Source organism: Acomys minous (assembly GCF_964271855.1).
Source record: "Acomys minous genome assembly, chromosome: 2".
NCBI lineage: Eukaryota > Metazoa > Chordata > Mammalia > Rodentia > Muridae > Acomys > Acomys minous.
In genome coordinates, this window is record NC_140484.1 from 19,780,463 (window position 1) to 19,800,737 (window position 20,275).

The window sequence follows — 20,275 nt, forward strand, 5'->3', positions numbered from 1 at the left end:
CAGGGTGGGGGGGGGTGCTGTTTCTATCTGGAAGGTTCCATTGTGGCAGCTGTCACAGGAAGCTCTCGGGCGCTCCTGTCGTTGTAAAACTCTGAGCACTCCATTTGGCCACACGTGTTCACGGCTCTTAAAAACTGGCAGCACCCCGTGACTCCACTTCTTGGAATTTCTCCTAGGGAACTAATTAAGGAAGTGTGCACAGCTCTAGCCACAGGGAAGTGCACTGAAGCAGGATGAATCGAGGCAGTTTAAATGTTCAACCGTAAAGGTTAGCAGAGTAAACCAGAAAAGTCCCATCCGTTAAAACTAATGTTGGAGTTGAGTGTGTATCAATACAGAGAGATTTTTTTCCGGTACCAGGTAACCTGCAAAAAGCATGTTAACAGAACAGAGTAAATAGAATTGTTTCAAACATGTATGAGTACATAAAGATGTGTATAACCCAGGAGCTGCAAAGTTAACTGCTGTCCCAGGCAGAGATGAACGGAATGAACCACGTGAAAAAAAAAAATAAGGAGTCTAACTGTGCTGCCCCAGATGGTTCAAAACTAAATCATTTAAGCCATTGTGAGGGCTGAATCCAACGGCAAGGAATGATTTTATGATTTATGATATAAATCTCAAATAAAAATAGACATGGAAATACACGTAGTAGTTCTTTCAGACTGGTCAAGGATTTTTAAACATTTCTGTTCTGCTCATGGTTTACTTGCCTCATCCGGACTTTCTGAAGGGCAGGTGTTATTTCTGTGGAAAAGACAAGAATATGGACTCATCCGCCAAAGACAGCTTAGACCTTTGAGCAAAAGGTCCCAGGAAGACACTATGAAGAGAAAGGTTCCCCCAAGATAGATTTCTCTTGGTGATTAGGGACAATTAACATTGCCTAGAAGATCAGTGGACTTGGGTTTTGGGAGCCAATGCTGGGCCTCGCTGGCCTGAGGAAGAAGACAGCTGATAATGGAGCTGCAGAGAGAAACAGACCAATGGAGAGGCAGGTGAAGGAGTCACAATCAAGAGCAGGGTATCCTCATTGCTAGAACAGTCTGTATGATGGCCTCCTGGCCTGTCAAGTCTAAGGTTTTGGTGATGACTTGGTCCCTGGCATTCCTTTATGTGAGTGGGAAAAGCCACACATGTCTGTATGGCTGGAGATGAGCCTGGGAAGGGACAGTTGCCAGAGTGGCTGGCTGCAGGTGGTGACAAGAAAGTCCTGATGCTGTGTTAGATCTCCGGGGACCGGGATGAGACGTCACACCAGAGAGAGCAGTCTCTAGGGAACCTGGAGCCTTCTGCGTGAGTCACGCCAGCGATGAATGGGAATAGCACAAATGGACCTGTTATCTAGAGGGATGTGAATTTAAATTCTCAAAGGTACAAATAGGCGGGAATTTGTATCCTCGGAAGCTCTGAAATGCTAGGGAGCAGCTAGGGCAAGGTCTGCACGGCCATCATGGGTGGGGGGCATGGGGGGGAGGGATCCATCTGGTCGTTAGTAATAGTTCAGATGCACAAGCCAAGTTTTCCCCAGGAGTATGCATAGGAATGTTGGCACAGACAAGTGGATATACTGCCCATGACATAGTAGACTGCACTGGGTTCTGTTTCCTGCCTAATGATGAACAGACACTGAAGTAGCAGCCAGAGATACAGGTCGCAACAGCGTTGGTCAGTTGTGCTAAAATGACAGGGTACAGGGCAAGGAGGTGACTCGGCCAGTGAGGTGCTTTTTACACAACATGAGGTCTTAAGTTTGGATCCCTAGCACCCACATAAAAAGCCAGGCACTGTAGTGTGTGTCCTTCTCCAGTACTGGGGGCAGGGGTAGTAATAGAAATAGCTGGGTCCCTGGAACTCACTAGCCCTGCCAGCCAGTGGAATCAGTGAGGCCCAGATTCAGCAAGAGACCCTGCTCTCAAAAATAAGATGAAGAGTGAGGGGGACACAGGATGTTGACCTCTGGCCCCGCGTGCACCTGGATACACATACAACTGCATCCATATCCACGCATATGTGCAAGTGCACGTGTATGTACTCACCTGAATCCATCACCTCCCAACAAGCCTGGGTTCCCGGGAGCAGGGGTTTCTAAATGTGTCTGAGTGCTGTCTGCGTGGCCTGGAAAATGTTTCTGGACGAGACTCCTGGAATATAGCTTAAACAGAACCCACAAGATTGGGTCAGAGATTGATATCACGGCCCCTCTCGTGCCCTTGTCTAGTACCAAGCACACAGAAAGGATGCTCATCAGAGGACGGACTGGTTAGCTCCAAGAAAGAGGCGTGCAGGTGTTGGGCAGCACTGTGTTAGGTTTTGCACACTTCTCGATGGTTTGGATTGTCTACTATAACGTTTTACAAAGGCTTTGTGGGAAGAGCTTCATGAGTACAAGGAATCACAGACCCCTCAGCCTAGTGATACCTTCAAGTCACTGACACCCCCACCCCATCCCCCACCCCATCCCCCACCCCATCCCCCACCCCCTACCCTCATCTCCCAACCCCCCATCCCCCCACCCCCCCACCCCTACCTCATGGGAAAGACAAGCTTCCCACATGTACTGGCTGCCTAAGGCCTCACGGCAAGCTAGGGACTGAAGTCAAAGCAGAGCTCCAGTGTCCCGGTGAAGGCGACAGGTGACTGCTAAACATTTGCAGTCCTTCCCTCCCATGTTGTCAGATGAAATAGCCCATGTGCTGTTCATCTGGGACTCAAAGTGGCCCAGGCTTCCTGAGTTTTTGCTTGCCAAGGCTGGCAGCCCCACACCCCAGGAAGGGGTTAGACTAAAGCCACTGGAAGAAGGAGCCCAAGTTCCCCAGAGAGGGCCAAGGCACGTTCCTGAGAGTGGACACAGGCTGGTTTCCAGGCATTCCTTTTGCTTGAATGGCAAATGGGAATTTTCTCATAGAGATCCTGGTGTCTCTGCTACACTCTTAGTACTGGGGCAGGGCTTGGGCAGCTGGCCAACTTACTGGTGATGATGATGGCTTGGGTTGATTTGGTGGGAGGTTAGGGCTTATATTTTACTGAATCTCCTGAATATCTCTCTCTCTCTCTCTCTCTCTCTCTCTCTCTCTCTCTCTCTCTCTCTCTCTCTCTCTCTCTCTCTCTCTCTGTGTGTGTGTGTGTGTGTGTGTTCTCTCACACATAGTGATGTAGCCAAGGCATGGCCGGGTGCCTAGAACCATCGCTCTTCATTTGCAGGCGCCCTCCTTTGCCAACTATTTGGTCTGCTCTGATGTTTCCAAATGCAGTCGTTAGTGAAGTTTTGTGTTTGGAACAAGTGCATTGTGTTGGCTAAGCTGGTCCCTGGGAGGGGTCAGTGCCATGAAATCTGCTGGGAGGAGGCAGGTCAATGCCCCTTTGGCAGGAGGGAGAACGGATTAGGGCGGATTGTAAAGTAGGCATCTTTGCTCTGAAAACCTCGGCATCACATTTTCCCCCCCAGGGCAGTGTGTGAAAATCCAGGCATAATGCGCACATAACTTTTTATGAATGGACCCTTTATGACTCCCCACAGAGCCCACTTGGAGTGTCCTCATCTGCATTTCCTCTTCTTGATATCCTTATTAAACGCCTCTAAGCCCAGGAACCAGATTTCAGTGTAGGAACTGACACCGTCGCTGCGCCTGTTTCTCCACAGCCTGCCCAACCTCTTCCTTCCCGGGGAGGCTGTTTGTGACCCACGTTTTTCACTTACCGGTTTCAAAAGAAAATTAAGTAGATGAGAATAATTCACAGCTAGTTAAAGATCACAGAAGGGCTTTTCTGTCCCAGGGGCTCCTTACCTTCTACAGGATGCATGTGGGGGCTCAGGGGTGGTGCCTACAGACGAGCCAGTGGGTAATCTTAAACACTGTCCTGCAAGGTGGATCCTCCTTCCTCTTGGTGTTAGAGAAGTGACTCCAAGCACTGTCCTTTTGTCTGCAGACTGCCTTGGCATTTGGTGTTACCATAGTACATACAAAAAGCCCCTTATCCTGTTACCTTGAAACAGGGAGGGGAGTTCAGAAAGGCCAGGCTGCTCCATCGGTGTCTCGTGGCCCCACTACTGACGCTTCCTGGCCAAGGGTGGTTTCCCAAATGGACAGAAATGATAGCGTAAGGCCATCAGCCAAGCCTGGCCCTGGCACAAACGTGCTTTGCGATCTGAGGGCTTGATCTTCGTTTGTACTTATCTTCCTCTGAGCTGGGAAGCGAACGTGGCGCTCGCATTCCCAGAAAGCACATTTGGTGTTGTATCCAAAACTGAACAATGTTCAGAATTACACCCATGTTCCTTGTGTTGGTGATGGTGATGGTGATGGTGATGAAGGAGACAGTGAAAGTTGTAAACGTCTGGATCTCAAGCTGTCAAACTCCAAATCTTGCTTCCAACTTTGAGGCAAATGCTCTCATCCTCACTTTTCTCATCTGTAAAATGGGGATAACAACAATACCTGATTAAAGGGGGCAGCATTGTGTCTGTGACAATATACCTGAGGGGAATCAACTTGAAAGAGAAAAGGTTTATTTGAGCTTGTGGCAGTCACTTGACGTGATTGCTTTTAGTTTGGTGACAAGGCCAGAAGCACCTGGCAGGAAACAATGCTGGTACTTAATGCTAACATTGGTGTGTATGGAGAAGAGAGAATATTCTTTGAGGGCATGTCCCCCATGACCTAATTCCCTCACCCCTAAAGCTATCAATCTATCAGTGGACTAATCCATTGATAAGGTCAGAGGCTTTGTGATGCAGTAAGCCTTTCCTGAGGCCCTACAGATGATCACTGCTGCCCTGAGACCCTAACTCTCAACACAGGAGCTTTTAAGGGCGTATTGAAGGTTCAAACCATAATAAGTGGTGATGAAACGAGGCAGTCCACGTAAAGTGCTCCAGACAGGATTTTACACAGACATGGCCAGTGACAAAAGAGGGCTTTGATACAGCTCCCAGGATGAAGGGGAAAAAAAAAAGCTGAGATGCCAGCTAAGAATTACAAAGAGATTTGGGAGATTTGCCGAGGCAAAACAATGCACCTGCCTGGGCTGGGCTGGGCTGGGCTAGCCAGGGGTGGAGCATCCTGTGGCAGGGTGGCAGATGGTTCTTCTCATTGAGTTAGATCTCTCAGTATGGGGATGGGGACCTCCCCCATCTCATCTGAAAGCAGTCCTCAGTAGCTGTGGCAGCTGGGGTTTTAAAAGGAGAAGCCGACTGGAAAGCTGGGCTTGGTGAAGGAATCCTGCTGACGGACTGACCGCTCAGTTCTCTTGTTGCTAAAAAGCAGTCCTCTCTTCTGTTTACCTGCTGTTTTCTAAAAACGCGTCATAATAATTGGTATTACCCAAAGCTTATAGGCCCCTGATATTTTTTTTCTTTGACTGCATGAGTGCATATGCACACATGTGTATGTGGGGCGGGGGGGGGTGTTGGAGTGGGGTGGGGGGGTGGGGGGGTGGGGAGGAAGGTGACTGTGTGTGCAGGAGCATGTGTGCATATGCAGGTAGGACCTGTGTATGTGGGGGGAGGGGGAAGGTGACTGTGTGTGCAGGAGCATGTATGCATATGCAGGTAGGACCACTTCGAGGTGTTGTTCTTTAGACACCACCCGCCATAAGCTGGCCAACGAGGTGACTCCTCCCCTGCGTTAGATGTGAGCACACACCACCATGCCTGGGTGGCTTTCTTCTATCACTCCTGGGGCTCAAATTCAAATTCTTGTGGTCTCTATCATCCTTCCCTGGCCATAGTCTTAGTTTGGTGGAAGGAGACAAGGAATCAGTCCCTAGGGGGCTCCATGGTGTCCCTCCAAAGTTCTTCATCATTGTCTCCCTCCCTTCCTCTCTGGGTCTCTCTGACCAGCAGGCTGGGAAATCCCCTCTTCTTCTACCCCAAGTCTGCATGAATTAACTCAAATGCAAAGAAGCTTTGGTTTCTTGGTCTCTGGCTCTACTTCCTGAGGCAAGGGTAGCAAAATGCCCAGTGCCCACCAGGAAGCATGTGGTGTCTTCAGAAGCATCAGAGGAAAATAAGCATCATTAATAACTCAGCACCATCTCTTGACTCCTGAGAGCACCACAGGACCTACACAGGAGCCATGTGGCAGGAGAAGGTTCCTGCCCTCTGCCTTGCACTTGTCCCCCCCTGGGTGTACTGATGTGTCACTCTTGAGCCCATCTTTGGCCCTGTGTGCACTACAGGATCAGCTGTCGCTTTCAGGGTCATTGCTTACCTTCCTAGCTTCCCTTCAGGCTGTGGTGAGGTGAGCTCGATGTCCACAGTGTTCTGACTGTCCTTTCCCTTTGCAGGGAGGTTTTGTGGTGATAAGGTACCTGAGCCTGTCATCTCTTCGGACAGCCGGCTCTGGGTGGAATTCCGGAGCAGCAGCAGTATCCTGGGCAAGGGCTTCTTTGCAGTATATGAAGGTTTGTTCTTGATAAAGCAGCCGGGCAGATGGCTACTGACAAACATCTGCCCTTCTAATGCAGCCCGACTCCTCCCCAGGTATATGGGGCAGCTTGCAAAAGGGTCTAGCTCTTATCACAGGGTCCAAGCTGAGGACTTTACACTGCCTCTGTCACATTTGGAAGGCAAAGGCCAGGTGTGCCGAGCTCTGCCTCTGTCTACATGCATACATGTGTGTCTGTGGTGAGCTCCCCTCTCAGTCCAGTTGGGGTGTGAAAGGCATCAGGGTATAGTCTTATAATGGTGGTAGTGGCCTCTGAGCACCTGTGTGAGCTCAAAGAGAGGGCTTGGCCTCTCTCAGTTCTTGCTTCATCCGTGAGAAGAAAACCTGATTCTGCCTAGAGGTCCCTTTTCACGTATGATAAGGTCCGTGAGATCACCCAGGCCTGCTTCTGTATGTTTTTAACTCCCCCAACTCACAAAAGAATGGAACTAGAAAAGTAGCAGAGGCCCCTGCTTCGCCTTGAATCGTCAAGAATTTGGAGACTCCAAAATTTTACTTTGTAAGAGGAAAAGGGAACACGTCTACATGCGTACATGCGGGCCCATCAGTGTATGCAAACACGCACGTTCTCTGCAGCTCCACCTTCTCCGGGCCCACCTGAGTAAGACTCTAAGGGTGTGGCCAGGCCCCCACAGTTGGAACGGTGCCCTGCATGGTTCCGGTGTATAGAGAGAGGGAGCTACAGGGCTGCAACAAACACTACACTTTCCCAAAGCCAGCTTTGTTAGAACCCAGATGAAAAACGCTGGCTCTTACAGCCACCTAGTGGCGATATGTAGCCACCTGCATCTGTTAGACGAGATCGCAGATGCTCTTTTTCCCCTGTGTTCTCTCTAAAGCCATGTGTGGGGGAGACATCACCAAAGATGCAGGCCAGATCCAATCTCCCAACTACCCTGACGACTACAGACCTTCCAAGGAATGTGTGTGGAGGATCACCGTGGCGGATGGGTTTCACGTGGGACTCACCTTCCAGTCCTTTGAGGTGAGCTTGCCGGGATGCTTTCCAGACTGTGTTCTGGTATCTGCTCCTGTCACACTCTTTGCTCTGTAAAGTTAGGCTCTTACAGCGCTACAAAGATGCTGTACTCAGGAGCTGAGGCAGGAGGAAAGTGAGTTTTAGGCCAGACTGGACCATGTCCTGAGGCTTTGTCTCAACCAGAAAACAAACAGAAAGCTCTGGGGGTGGGGCCTGGGGAGATGGCTCAGTCAGTGAACTGTGTTCTGGTCTTGCCCTCATGAGAGCCTGAGTTGGATCCCAAGTACCCATCTTAAAAAGCCACACATAATGGTTTACCTTGTACACCGGTTGGGAGGCAATGCAGGCAGATCCCTGAGGCTGCTGGCAGCTAGCCTCGCCTAACTGGTGTGCTTCAGGCTAATGAGAAGGGTTGTCTCAAAAACACAAAGTAATAACTACACCTAAGGTGTTTACTTCTGCCCACACTCCCCCCCGCAAACAGACACACAGCCCCCCCCACAAACACACAGGCATGCACAGAGACACACATATGCACACAGATAGTGCATGCCTTTAATCCTAGCCCTTGGGAGGCAGAGGCAGGCAGATCTCTGTGAGTTCGAGGTCAGCCTGGACTACAGATCAAGTTCCAGGACAGCCAAAGCTGTTACACAGAGAAACCCTATCTTGAAAAAACCAAAACCAACCAACCAAACAAACAAAAACAGATGCACACAGATTCACACACAGACACGCACACAGACATGCACACACGCATATGCATAGAGACACACATACACAGACACAGAGATACATGCACATACATACATACACACACACACACACACACACACACACACACACACACACACAAGAAACACGAGTTCCCACTTTTAGTTAAAAACAGGAACCTAAAAGTTTATTTCAAGCCCGTCTTCCTTGTTTCTCTTATACCCTCTTCAGCTTGGTTCGCCTTGACTTCGGCAACAGAGACAGCTCGGACAAGCTGAGAATGAGCTCAGCTGAGTTAGATTTGAGAGTGATGATTAAGGTTTTGATTCTCAGTTAAAGAAAAAACCTCGAAGCCACGCCCACCAGTGTCACCACATGGCCTCTGTCTTTCTCTTTAGATTGAGAGGCATGACAGCTGTGCGTACGACTACCTGGAAATCCGCGACGGCCCCACAGAGGACAGTGCCCTTATTGGCCACTTCTGCGGCTATGAGAAGCCAGAGGCTGTGAAATCCAGTGCCAATAGACTGTGGGTGAAGTTTGTGTCCGACGGCTCCATCAATAAAGCGGGCTTCGCGGCTAATTTTTTCAAGGGTATGGCTTGGCAGCTTGTTCCTGTGTGCGTTTGTGGGAAGAAGTATTGCTTTCCCTAGCATAAGAATCTCAAACCCTAGATGAGGCTTTAACAGCAAGCAAAACTCCTGCAAGGAGGAGGCTGGTCATTTATAACTGCTAGTTGGGCCCTGTGGGGGTTCACCACTTGGCTTCTACAAGGAAATTATTCTATTTGGAGAGAGAGAGATGGAAGAGGGAGATAGCATGTTCACAGAAACGTGGGTGTGTGTAAGTGTGTACGTGTGTGCGTGCACATGTGAATGCCTGGGGCTGTCATTAGGAGGCTCTCTCAAACACTTCCTACCCTGTCCATGGAAGCAGGGCCTCTTCTTTTCGCTGGCCTAGCTAGTCAGCTTACTGATGCTGGAATTATAAGCAGGCTGCCATGCATACCTGGCATTCATGGGGCTCTGAACTCAGGTCCCCACACTCAGACAGCAAGCACTTTACCTAGTGAACCCAGCCTTCAAGGCCTAGCGATTTTGCCAGTCAAACTACACTTAACAAAATCCTGAGTTAATAACCACACACTCAAGGCAACTTTATTAACTGAGCTCACCGTGTCCCACAGCCTGTGGAGGATACTTGCTTTACCTGATACCAGTTTGTTCCTGTGATAACCCTTCCAGTTAGGTTTGGATTATATTGGTCAGAGCTGAGGAAGGTCACTCAGGGTTGCTCTTGGGGATGAGTGGCAGATTAAAGATGCAAACCCTGTCTGGCTCCAGACCCCAGAGCCTCTACAACTTTGCCTGACACTTCTTGGTGCAAGAGGGAGGAGCAAGCCAGGTCTTCCATTCCTGAGACACTGTCTCCCATCCTCCCTGCTGGTCCCTAAGAGAGTGATGTGGGAGGACAGTGGGGGAACAAATCTCCTTGATGGAATCAGACCCAGATCACAGAGCAATTCAGAATAAGAAGGGGCTTTTGTGTTTTCTCTGGAAAGGCACTCAGGACCCCCAAAGGATGCACATCATCCCTAAGACAGACACGGGAGTACCCCCTAGGCCCATGGCTGTGTGCCCATGCATGCTACAAGCCCTTGGTAGAGATAGGGGTCCCTGCAGCTTCTTCTTCATGGCTCCTTCGTTATGGTACCACTTGGTGTCCAGCCACCCAAACCCACATCAGAGAGCTGTTTCCTCCCTTCTCCCATCTCCTGTGTGCCGTGCCTGGGACAGACAAAAATCCTAATTCCTTCCCTCCATCCCCATCTTCCTTGTGCCTCCTTATTATTTTATTATTGTAGCTTTTGAGAGAGGGTATTATACCATAATAACCCAGGCTGGCCTGTGACTCACTGGGCCTCAGCTTCTGTGTGCTCAGATAACGGATGTGAGCCGCTATCTCTGGCCTTGCCTCTTCTTAGATACCTTTCCCTGGGTTCTCCGTGAAGGGCTGGCTGTCAGGAGACCTGACTTCAAGACATACCACCCTGCTAGGCAGCCTCACTCCCTTACTGAAGCCCCAGTCTCCCTTTGCAGAACGGAAAGAAGACAGTCTGTTGCATTGTGAAGCTCCAATAAAATGATGGCTTGGAGACGCTTTGTAAGCTGTTGAGCCCCACGTGATACATGGGGCTATTGTTCTTCCCTTCTGTGCCATGCAGGGAAGAGCAAGAGACAGAATGAAAAGCATAACGCCCAGCTTCCTCTGACCAGCCAGGGAGGCCACAGTAGGATGCCCCAGAACACCATGTCTGGCTCGTGTGCCTTTGCCAGGGGGAGGGAACTGGAAGCACAGCCACAAAGCCTGTGGCAGAGCTGGGGTGAGCCAGAGAACCTTGGGCCTCGATGCCAGTTGGCAACAGCCTTTGCCTGGGGCCCAGCTGGCCTATCACACTGGCCGGGGTGCCAGCTGGCCTCGGCGCTGATCTCCTGGTGCCAGATGGCAGCCCCTCTAAGAGCCAATTGGCTAGGCAGCAGGCAGAGCCTTACACTTCTGTTTCTTTCAAGAGAGGATGGTGGCATTCAAGGCTTGGCTGGTCCCACACCCCTACACAAGGAGTGTGAAATCCATCTTGAATCCCTAGGCACTATCATTGCAGTGCTGAGGGACCGTAGGGGGTGAAGGGTGGTGGTAGAGGCTTTCTTCAAAGCATCCCTTCAAAGTCCTGTGGTTGGCACTAACTTTCCTTTCATTACCTCTGTCTGCAATGATTTTAAGATCTTACCTGGGTCTCATTATTGAGCAGCCGACTGGCTCCTTCTTTTTCTGTGTACCTAGAGGACGGAGAGAAGCCAGAGCTCCAGATTCTGCCTGAACACTCCCAGGTCTTCTTAGAAGATGTGCCCTATGTGGAGTGACCATGAGCCAGTGGGCTTGGCTCAGGTGGCCCTGTGGAGGCCACGGAGCTAGCCAGACCCTGGCAAGAATGATGATGTCCCCTTGCCTGGCACTTACCCACTCTGGCGCAGTGCTGAGGACAGTAGCACAGCCCACTGCCTTGCAGCTTTTCTCTATCACCCTGGCCAGCAGATTATCCTTTTGTCTCTGTATGAATGCTGTTTTCTTTGCTTTAAGTCCATTCCACCAGCTTCTCACCTCTCACTTGGCAACAACTATGCTAAGAAATCGTGATCCTCCCTCCTTTCTTGCCTCTGTGCCCTGCCCACAACCACCGCATCTCTTGGCATCAGGCCTCTCCTCCCCTCCCCTTAGGTCTTTATTTATCTTTGTCCTTTATCATGGGATCTTTGCTGAGTTTCCTCTGCTCTCTGATCAGTTTCTGGAACCTGCTGCCGTCCCTCCCCGTCCGACTATTCTTTCTTCACTGGCTCATCCTGAATCCCTTCCCTCCATCTGCCCCGCCCTTCTCTCCTGCCCCTGGATATGAGTAGGCCCAGGCTGCTTTCGCCTTCTACTCCCCGCGTTGTCATCTTTACAATTGCTAGCCCTGCAGAAGCTGCTGCAGAGCTGTTTGAAGTGGCCACCCTGCACACTGACGATGTGCCAGTCCCTCACGGGCATCATTTTCGATCGCCACAGGAGCCAAGGCTACTCTTGTCATTTTCAAGGTAGAGGAAGGCTCAGAGAAGCTAACGTCCATGTGATTGGGTCATGTCAATTGGTCCAGTCGGGCCCTGCTCAGCTGGAAGCCCAGACTCTTTCTACCGCCCCGTATTATCTTTTTTATTTCCTTCTTTTCAAAATTCCTGGCAGATGTCTAAGAAAGTGCTTTGCATATTTCAACACGATAAGTAAATAGTTACTTGAACATTGTTTCAAAATGCTTCATACTACATTTATTAGTGGCCTGGATAACCTCACCTCACCTCAACCTCCCTGCCTACGGTATCTCTTGGCACCCAAAGACCAACTCATTTCAGTCATTGTTGGGCCAAAGAACATCCAGTCCTCAGAGTTACTCTGTATGCTATCCACTGAGTGAACCACTGGGGCACTGACAAGCTCTCTTCTCACTGGGAAGGGGCAATCAGGCTGATAAGGACAGACAAGGAAGATGGGCAAAGGGTAGGTCCGTTTGAGTTGGAAGAAGGTGGTAGAGAGGGAAAACTAGTAGACAGAGGGTTGCACTTTGCAGGTAGTTTGCTGGTAGTTTGAGGAGTCAGACAACCCAAGAAAATCTCTGAGAAACAGTAGGCAAGGTTCTGAGAAGCCATGTTTCAAGGATATTATTAAAGGTTCCTGCCATGGTGGTGAGACTGGGTAGCTAACTTGTCAGGCTGTTCCCAGCTCTTAGCCATTCAGATGTCTTATGCAATTGATTCTTTCAAGAATTGGCCGACAACTTCATGCTTTCTCTGCCCCTACTTTCCTTGGTGCCACGGATCTGTACTCCCGTTCCTGCCCCACCCAGTTTGCATTTTAAATGATCTTGAGTGGTCCCTTCGTTAGACCTTCTGGCACAGTCAGAGCATACCCAGCCTTCTGTCACTCTCGAGGTTAGATGCACCACAGCCTGGCAACTGAACAATTTCCTCTTTATTTCTAAAACTCCTCTTGGAGATGGCCAAGGCTAAGAGTTTTCTTTTCTTCGGTGGCGTGTGAGCTAACATCTTCTGGGGGGATTCCCCAGCGACTCCTGTGTCCTGTCTACGGTCAGAGCCCAACCATCCTGCTCAGTGTTGTTTAATGCCTTGAGCACACGGCTTGTGCTGAACCCCTCAGGCTACCCACCCCAACCCTCCTTTCTGCCTACCCAACAGCTTCTCCCAGGAGCAGTGGCTAACCTGAGCCCAAGTTTCTGTAACTTTATAAGAATGTCTATAAAAATGCTGTGGAGCAGGCTTCTAGTTCTGTCTAGGATACTTGTACCTCTTCATGTAGAAATGTATCTGTCTATTACAATCCCTTACCTAATGTCTCTAAAAAATTCTTTTATTTAAAGATTTATTTATTTATTCTTATGTATACAGTGCTCTGCCTGCATGTACACCTGTAAGCCAGAGGAAGGCATCAGATCACATTATAGATGGTTGTGAGCCACCATGCGATTGCTGGGAATTGAACTCATGACCTCTGAAAGAGCAGTCAGTGCTCCTAACCTCTGAGCCATCTCTCCAGCCCTCCAAAAAGTTCTTAACTAGACTCTCCCGTTTATGTGATCAGGATCCCACCTTTGCCTGTAGTTGCACATGACTGTTAAGTGTAGACACGGGAGTTCTTAGGAGGTAGCCACTGGGATTAGCTCTTGTCACAGAGCCATGTACCTAGAGCCCTAGGACATGGAAGGGAGGAAATGGACTGTGCCTAGTGGTGACAATTTAGCCCTGTCACTTTCTCTCCCCACAGAGGTGGATGAGTGCTCCTGGCCAGACCATGGAGGGTGTGAGCAACGCTGTGTAAACACACTCGGCAGCTACACATGTGCCTGTGACCCTGGCTACGAGCTGGCTTCCGACAAGAAGACATGTGAAGGTTGGTGTTGGACCTGTCTAGTTGAAATGACAGGGAATGGGAGACAAGTTTTAGGAGAAGTGGGGACAGAGATGGGCAGTCAGCTGACTATGAAATTAACAGTGTACAGGAAGAGCCACCTACTTTTCTGAAGTAGAAACAAGTGGGGACAGTCGCAAGCATAACAGGTTCCAGCCACCCTTGACACTGTGACACAGAGGATGCAGCTTGTTGCCTACTGTGAATGCGTAAGATTCATGTGGTCAACATGGCAAAATCGCAAGGAACTGTGAGCACTCTGGCATGACTCAGTTGCTGAGCTCTCATCTGCCTCTTTCCCATGTGGTCTGGGTTCAGCCCACCTACCCATCTACACGAACCTGCTTGCTCCCACAAGACAGGCGCAGTGAGTAGCTTGGTGCAGGCACCTCTCACTCTCCTTTGGTCCAAGAGCTGTGGAGACCCCCACCTGTGCTACCGTGTGACAGCTCAAATGTGACATCATCACTTTAAAAACAGTAGGCATGTCCCCACCTTGTTCCTGTAAAGCCTCAGCGGAAACCATTCACTGTCTCATTCCTTCATGGTTACTAAAGAGCATCAGGTCTTCCCGATGCTTGGGGGGAAATGGCGGTCACTTGGAACCAAAGACAGATGGCTCTAAAGTCTGTTTCCCTCCATGCAGTGGCCTGTGGTGGATTCCTTACCAAGCTAAATGGCACCATCACCAGCCCTGGTTGGCCGAAGGAGTACCCCACAAACAAGAACTGTGTCTGGCAGGTGGTGGCCCCCACACAGTACCGCATCTCCCTGCAGTTCGAAGCATTTGAGCTGGAAGGCAATGACGTAAGTTTCTGCCCTGTAACTCACGGGGTGGTGGCTGGGTTGAGAAGTGACTCAGCGAGGGCCTGCTCTTCAGGCGTGAAGGTGGCCTGGGTGCACTTCTGTGGAGACCTGCGGGGGAGGGGTAGACTAGGCAGAAATGGGGACTGGAGAGAAGGGGGGCATGTGTCATTGAGTCACTTTAGCTGCATGTCCTTTTCACTGAGTGCAAGGAAGATGGAGCCAAGAGTGAAGGATGCAGGCATTGTGGGTAGCGTAGTCAGGGCAGATCTAAACTCCAAGGCGAGGATCTGAGGACTAGTGTCTAGCCAAAGAGGAAAAAAGGTGCTGAGGGCTAGCAGCCGTCAAGGATACTAGAAATAGCCTGTTCCTTTCTCTTGGAAGTGGCCATGGATGATGACGTCAGGATGGTGACAGGAACACCCCATGTCTGTACCTGGGTTTAGTATAAGCCCCTGAGGCTATGTGGGCTTCTCCATGTATGTACCCCTGCCACAGCCCAGCTTAGGCGGTCACTTTATCAACAGCCACAGCCAGCTCTTACCCACTCCATCACTTCTTTAGGGCACTAAGAGAGGCTTCCATGCCAACATCCCAATGCAGGACGCTCAAGAGATGACTCAGCAGTCAAGAGGGTATACTTCTCTTACAGAGGACCCAGGTGCCATTCCAAGCACCTCTGTTGGTGGGCTTACAACTGCTCTGATCTCCATGGCCACCTGCGCTCACACACATAGATGCAACTAACACATCTTTAAGAGAGGGAGGAAGGGGGAGAGAGAGAGAGAGAGAGAGAGAGAGAGAGAGAGAGAGAGAGAGAGAGAGAGAGAGTTTTAGAGCCCATCAGGGTTAGCCTCAAAATGAGTATTTCACAGAAAGAAAAAAATAGCCATTTGAAAGTGACTGACCAGACATTCAGTATTTAAGTTGTTTTCAAAGAAAGTTCTGGGCCACCTCAGGTACTGTGGAATCTAGTTCTAGCTCTCTCACTGCTGAGCCAAGTGACATGAGACAAATGTCTTTTACCTTCTGAGCATTAGTTTGTCTGCATGAGACTATCATGGAGAGGGGCTGCTTGAAGGCATTCCCTCCCTTGCTGTCCCCTCTTCTGCCGTCTCCTAACAGCAGGGGCCCCTTGCTGAAGCCTGTGCCTTGTGGTAGCCCAAGTAGAAGCATCCTGCATTCTGCTGCCAGGCAGTGGTACCTCACGGAGCCTCGGCTAGAAAGCCAAAGTAGCCATCACCTGCTGGTGCTCACCAGCATAGTGACAATCCAGAGGACTCAGTCCAAGACTTGCTGAGCCCATTTACTCACAGGGAAGAGTATAGTTCTAGGATGAGGATGCTGATGAGGACCCACGAGTGTTGGTGGGAGGATTTAGGATGGGAGGAGGGGGAGGAGAGGACTGTACTGGGCAGTTGGTTTGCACTCTTACTGCTCTGGATGGAGTCTTAGCTGTCCCCATGAAATACAAGGATGAAGCTACAAAGAGTTCCAGGACACCACAACTATGGTGGCAAGAGGTTACAGAGGGAGGGGTGACATCAATGCCCCTGAGGACACATATGTGGAGAAACTGAGGGGCAGCACACTGCCCTGGTCCATGTTCCCTCACAGGTCTGTAAGTATGACTTCGTAGAGGTGCGCAGTGGCCTCTCCCCCGACGCCAAGCTTCATGGCAAGTTCTGTGGCTCCGAGACCCCTGAGGTCATCACGTCGCAGAGCAACAACATGCGCGTGGAGTTCAAGTCTGACAACACAGTCTCCAAGCGGGGCTTCCGGGCTCACTTCTTCTCAGGCAGGTGGGGCGGGCCTGCAGAGGCCCGAAGGCTCCTGGACCCTGGGTTCCTGAAGCCTCCTCTATGCCTTCTCCAACTTCCTCTTCCTCTTTTACCCTGAGGGTGGTTTTTTTTTTTTTAAATACTAGTGGCCCAGTTCATCTGCTGGGGATACCCCAACAAGTTGTCACACACCAAGTGTGGCTTAAAACAAAGGATTTTACTCTCTTAAGTTCTATGAGGCAGAAATCAGAATCCAAAGACACCACAGAGCATGTTGGTCCTGTTGGTCACATCCCGCTGGCGTATAAACTGCTGGATGGGGTGTTTGGGTCACTAAGGGCTCAGTGTCGAAGCAGCCCATAATGTGTTGGTTTTGCAGGTGCTCAGAGTTCTGTCTCTGGCTCTTGGGCCAGGTGGTCTCTCACTGAGCAAGTTCTGTTTCGTGTCATGGGCACAACACAGACCTGAGCTCAGGGGCTGCCCGGATGGCATCTGGCCTTGCATAAGCTTCACTCTGGCTGGAGAGGCCAGAAAGACATCTTCCTCCTGCTAAGCCTCACCTTCGGTCAGGCTTGACAAGGGTTGGCATTTATGGAGAAGGGGCCTGAGGCAGCGGGTAAAGCTCTCTGCCCGATGCGTGTGATCTGGGCCAGATCTGAAGGGCTGAGGAAGCAATGGTATATGACTAGAAAGGAAGCGATCAAGGTTTGGAGATGAGGGGATGTCACGAGGTTAGATTCGGGGTGTGTGTGTGTGTGTGTGTGTGTGTGTGTGTGTGTGTGTGTGTGTGTGTGTATGGGGTGTTCCTCAGTGTTCACAAAGACTGAGATAAAACCAGAGTGGCAGGGACCATGGCCATCTGAGGAGGCCACAGGTGGGCCAGGTCGCATGGCCATAATGAGCCATGAATGCTGGCTGAAGAATAAGATCCCATGGGACAAGATGCACAGCTCTGGTAGGGTCTGAGCAGGGAGGCCATGCTATCAAACCAGGCCATGCAAAACGGAGCTGAGAAATCTCCTCAGGAGTCAAGGTCCTAATGTCGGGGTACAGCTTCATGCTTACACACAGAACCCAGGGACGGAGAAGCTAGATCTGGGGAGCAAGGAGGAGACCCACGACTGTCAGCAAGAGGACTTTGGAAGAGAGGAGGGAGAGGAGGGGCCTGTACTGGGCTGCAGCAGTTAGTTTGCATCTAAGAGTTGTGGGTGGGCTCTTGGTTGTCCCCACGAAATACAAGGATGAAGCTACAATGTGAACTGTCGTAGGTCACCACGGCGATAGTGGCAATAGAGTACTAGGGAAGGGTGGCAGCAAGCATCCCCGAGGCTTGTATATAGTGAGTAAGGTAGAAGTAGAACCTCATTTACTGCAGAAGAACGGTGGCCACAGCAGTTAGCACCTCAGGCATCACAGGATAAGAGCCAACACTGGAGGTCACATGTCATCACAATTGTAACAACCAACACTTCCTGGGGGCCAGACACTCTCCCAAGGGCTTTCCCGGCTCCCATTCATTTTCCCCTTCAGCATCCCAAGGAGGCCTGAGACAACTGAGACACAGCCTCAAGCACTCACCATGTGGCTCCTGGCCCATGCAATTACCTCTCCACATGCAGGGGACAGTGTGTGTCTAGACCTTCCGGTCATAAAATGCTTCCTGCTGAATGGCTGGGAATCTGAGCTGCCTCAGCCTGTTTCTGTGCACGTAAACTGGGGGTACATATATGCTCCTCTAAGCTTGAGAGGGAGTTAACTTAGATAACAGTAACATATAGGAGGTGCCAGGGACCTATTCTGTGGTAAGTACTCAGTATATGCTGGTCGTTTTCATTGTTGCTGCTGTTGCTGTTCATGTGAGCCCGTCCTTCTGGGAGCACCTTGCTTTGGGTGGGAGGCAAGACAAGAACAGACGACAGCGCTTTAGGAGCACAGAGAACCCCAAAGAGACCAATGGGTGCCCATCACAAGCAAAGATGCTCCCTCCATGACTGCCACCCCTTTAAGGGATTATGATCTGGGAGGCTCCTTGGAGGAGCAGGTGTTCTGAGCCACAGGGACAGTGGCGAGCTGGCAGCCCTTCTCAGGAGAGTCCGTTGTTCTCAGCAGACAAGGACGAGTGTGCTAAAGACAATGGCGGCTGCCAGCAGGAGTGTGTCAACACATTCGGGAGCTACCTGTGCAGATGCAGGAACGGGTACCGGCTCCACGAAAATGGACACGGCTGCAAAGAAGGTGAGGTTGCTGCACCTGCTGGGCGGGCACTGTCTGGGCGCACCTGCCTCTCTCCGCGTGTGAGTGGGTGGCGGAGGGAAGGGTGGGAGTCAGCCTCGGAAGGGATGGGTGGGAATCAGCCTGGGGAGCCGCCATCTGCACAGTGCCATCAGATCTCTGTCTGAATCTTCATCCCAGTGGCCCTCCGGCAGGACACCACTCTGGTGGCTCTCCCAGGGGACAGCCAGTCTCTTCAGGAGGCCCCAAATGAGTGCCTATTGTAGACTAGTTAATCTAGTCCGCTCCAGAATCAATACACCTAGATCTAAACCATGGCTCTGCCGTTTACCAGCTGTGCAAACTGCAGGCAGCTACTTAAATACTCTGAGCCTTGGGTTCTTCTTCTGTGACAAATAAGGTAAGCATGCCTCTTGCATGCCTCTTCCCTAAGGGTTCTACAAGGATGTGTTTGAGACAGTCTTGCACATACTGTGTATTCTAGGTGTCAGCAAGCACTAGGCCTATGTCTTTGTCATAACAAGGCCATTTAGGACTGAGAGTGAAATAGGAGTTTTGCTCACTTCCTTCTTCATTCTCTGCTGAGATCCTTCAGAGTCAGACAGCTTTGCAAGTCCAGCCTTTGTGGGAAAATCCTGCTCTTAGCTCTCACCTTGCCCAGTGAAGCAGAATTGTTTGTCTGTGATGAACACAGCTTCAGGCCTTGTCCAGCCCTGGGTCCAGTAGCAGAGTTGGGGGGAAGAGGTGAAGACCACCTGCCTCCTTCTGTTTTCTTATTTGGGGATGTGAGAAACTAAGTGAGAGGGTGCATGCAACCCACTTAACACAGAGGAAGACAAACTCAAAATACTAGTCACCAAGCAAGCCCTGGCACCACTCCTGGCTAATAACATGTGACCTAGACCAAGCAGGTGTCCCATGGATGAGACTGATGGAGGAAAGGCATGGTGCTCTCATAGGGATCTCTGTTAACTAACATTTACCATGAGTGGCACTCTCTGGACCTTCTACTTGTGACATTAACCCACGTGCATGAGCCTGGCACCCCGTTTACACTTGAGGACTTGAGAGGTCTTAATACCATAAGCTGTGGAGCCAGTACTCTCACTGAACACCACCGACCCCAGTGTCTAAGCTCTAACCATGTTCTGACTCTACCATGTTCCCATGCCAACCTCTGTGGGAACAGTCATAGTAACAGAAACCTCTCTCCTCCTGGGCCAGTTCAAACAAAGCCAACACCGGTCACACCAGATCCAAGCTGGCTGCCCAAACATTGGACATTGACCTTGAGGCCCCCCCCCCATGATGCTGCCCCCATTTGAATGATCCCTCTGCGTGTGTGTGTCCCTTTCTGACCTCCAGCTGGCTGTGCGTACAAGATCAGCAGTGCAGAGGGGACCCTGATGAGCCCGAATTGGCCTGACAAATACCCCAGCCGGAAGGAATGTACCTGGAACATTTCGTCAACCGCAGGGCACAGGGTGAAAATTGTGAGTTGCCTCATTGGTTTGTTAAGAGCATAAGCTTTGGTGGTAGGCAGGCATGGGTTCAGATCCCTGCTCTGTGTCCAGCATGGAGCATGTCCAGGTCTCAGTTTTGCTGTTGGGAAACGACACGATGCTGTGACTCTTGTACTGCGGGGGAAGGGGCTGCTGGACAGATGAAGGGAGCATGCGCAGAGCTCTGTAACACCAGCGCCAGAAAGGTAGCAGCCACCACGCAGGTCTGCAGTTGCTGTATGAGATTCAGTTGTGTCCAGAGCTGATCTCTTACAGAACATTAATTTCAGTCTTCAAGAA

General features: G+C 50.6%; 1 protein-coding gene across 1 annotated transcript in view; it reads left to right on the forward strand.

Annotated features, from left to right (window-relative positions):
• Positions 1 to 20,275, forward strand: part of TLL2 (tolloid like 2) — a 106,944-nt gene that overhangs the window by 80,211 nt on the left and 6,458 nt on the right. The window contains exons 11-18 of the mRNA XM_084749680.1: positions 6,289 to 6,405; positions 7,289 to 7,434; positions 8,541 to 8,736; positions 13,513 to 13,638; positions 14,303 to 14,463; positions 16,078 to 16,258; positions 18,351 to 18,476; positions 19,839 to 19,966. Coding sequence (XP_084605806.1) covers positions 6,289 to 6,405; positions 7,289 to 7,434; positions 8,541 to 8,736; positions 13,513 to 13,638; positions 14,303 to 14,463; positions 16,078 to 16,258; positions 18,351 to 18,476; positions 19,839 to 19,966 — 1,181 coding nt within the window. The remainder of the gene's footprint in view (positions 1 to 6,288; positions 6,406 to 7,288; positions 7,435 to 8,540; positions 8,737 to 13,512; positions 13,639 to 14,302; positions 14,464 to 16,077; positions 16,259 to 18,350; positions 18,477 to 19,838; positions 19,967 to 20,275) is intronic.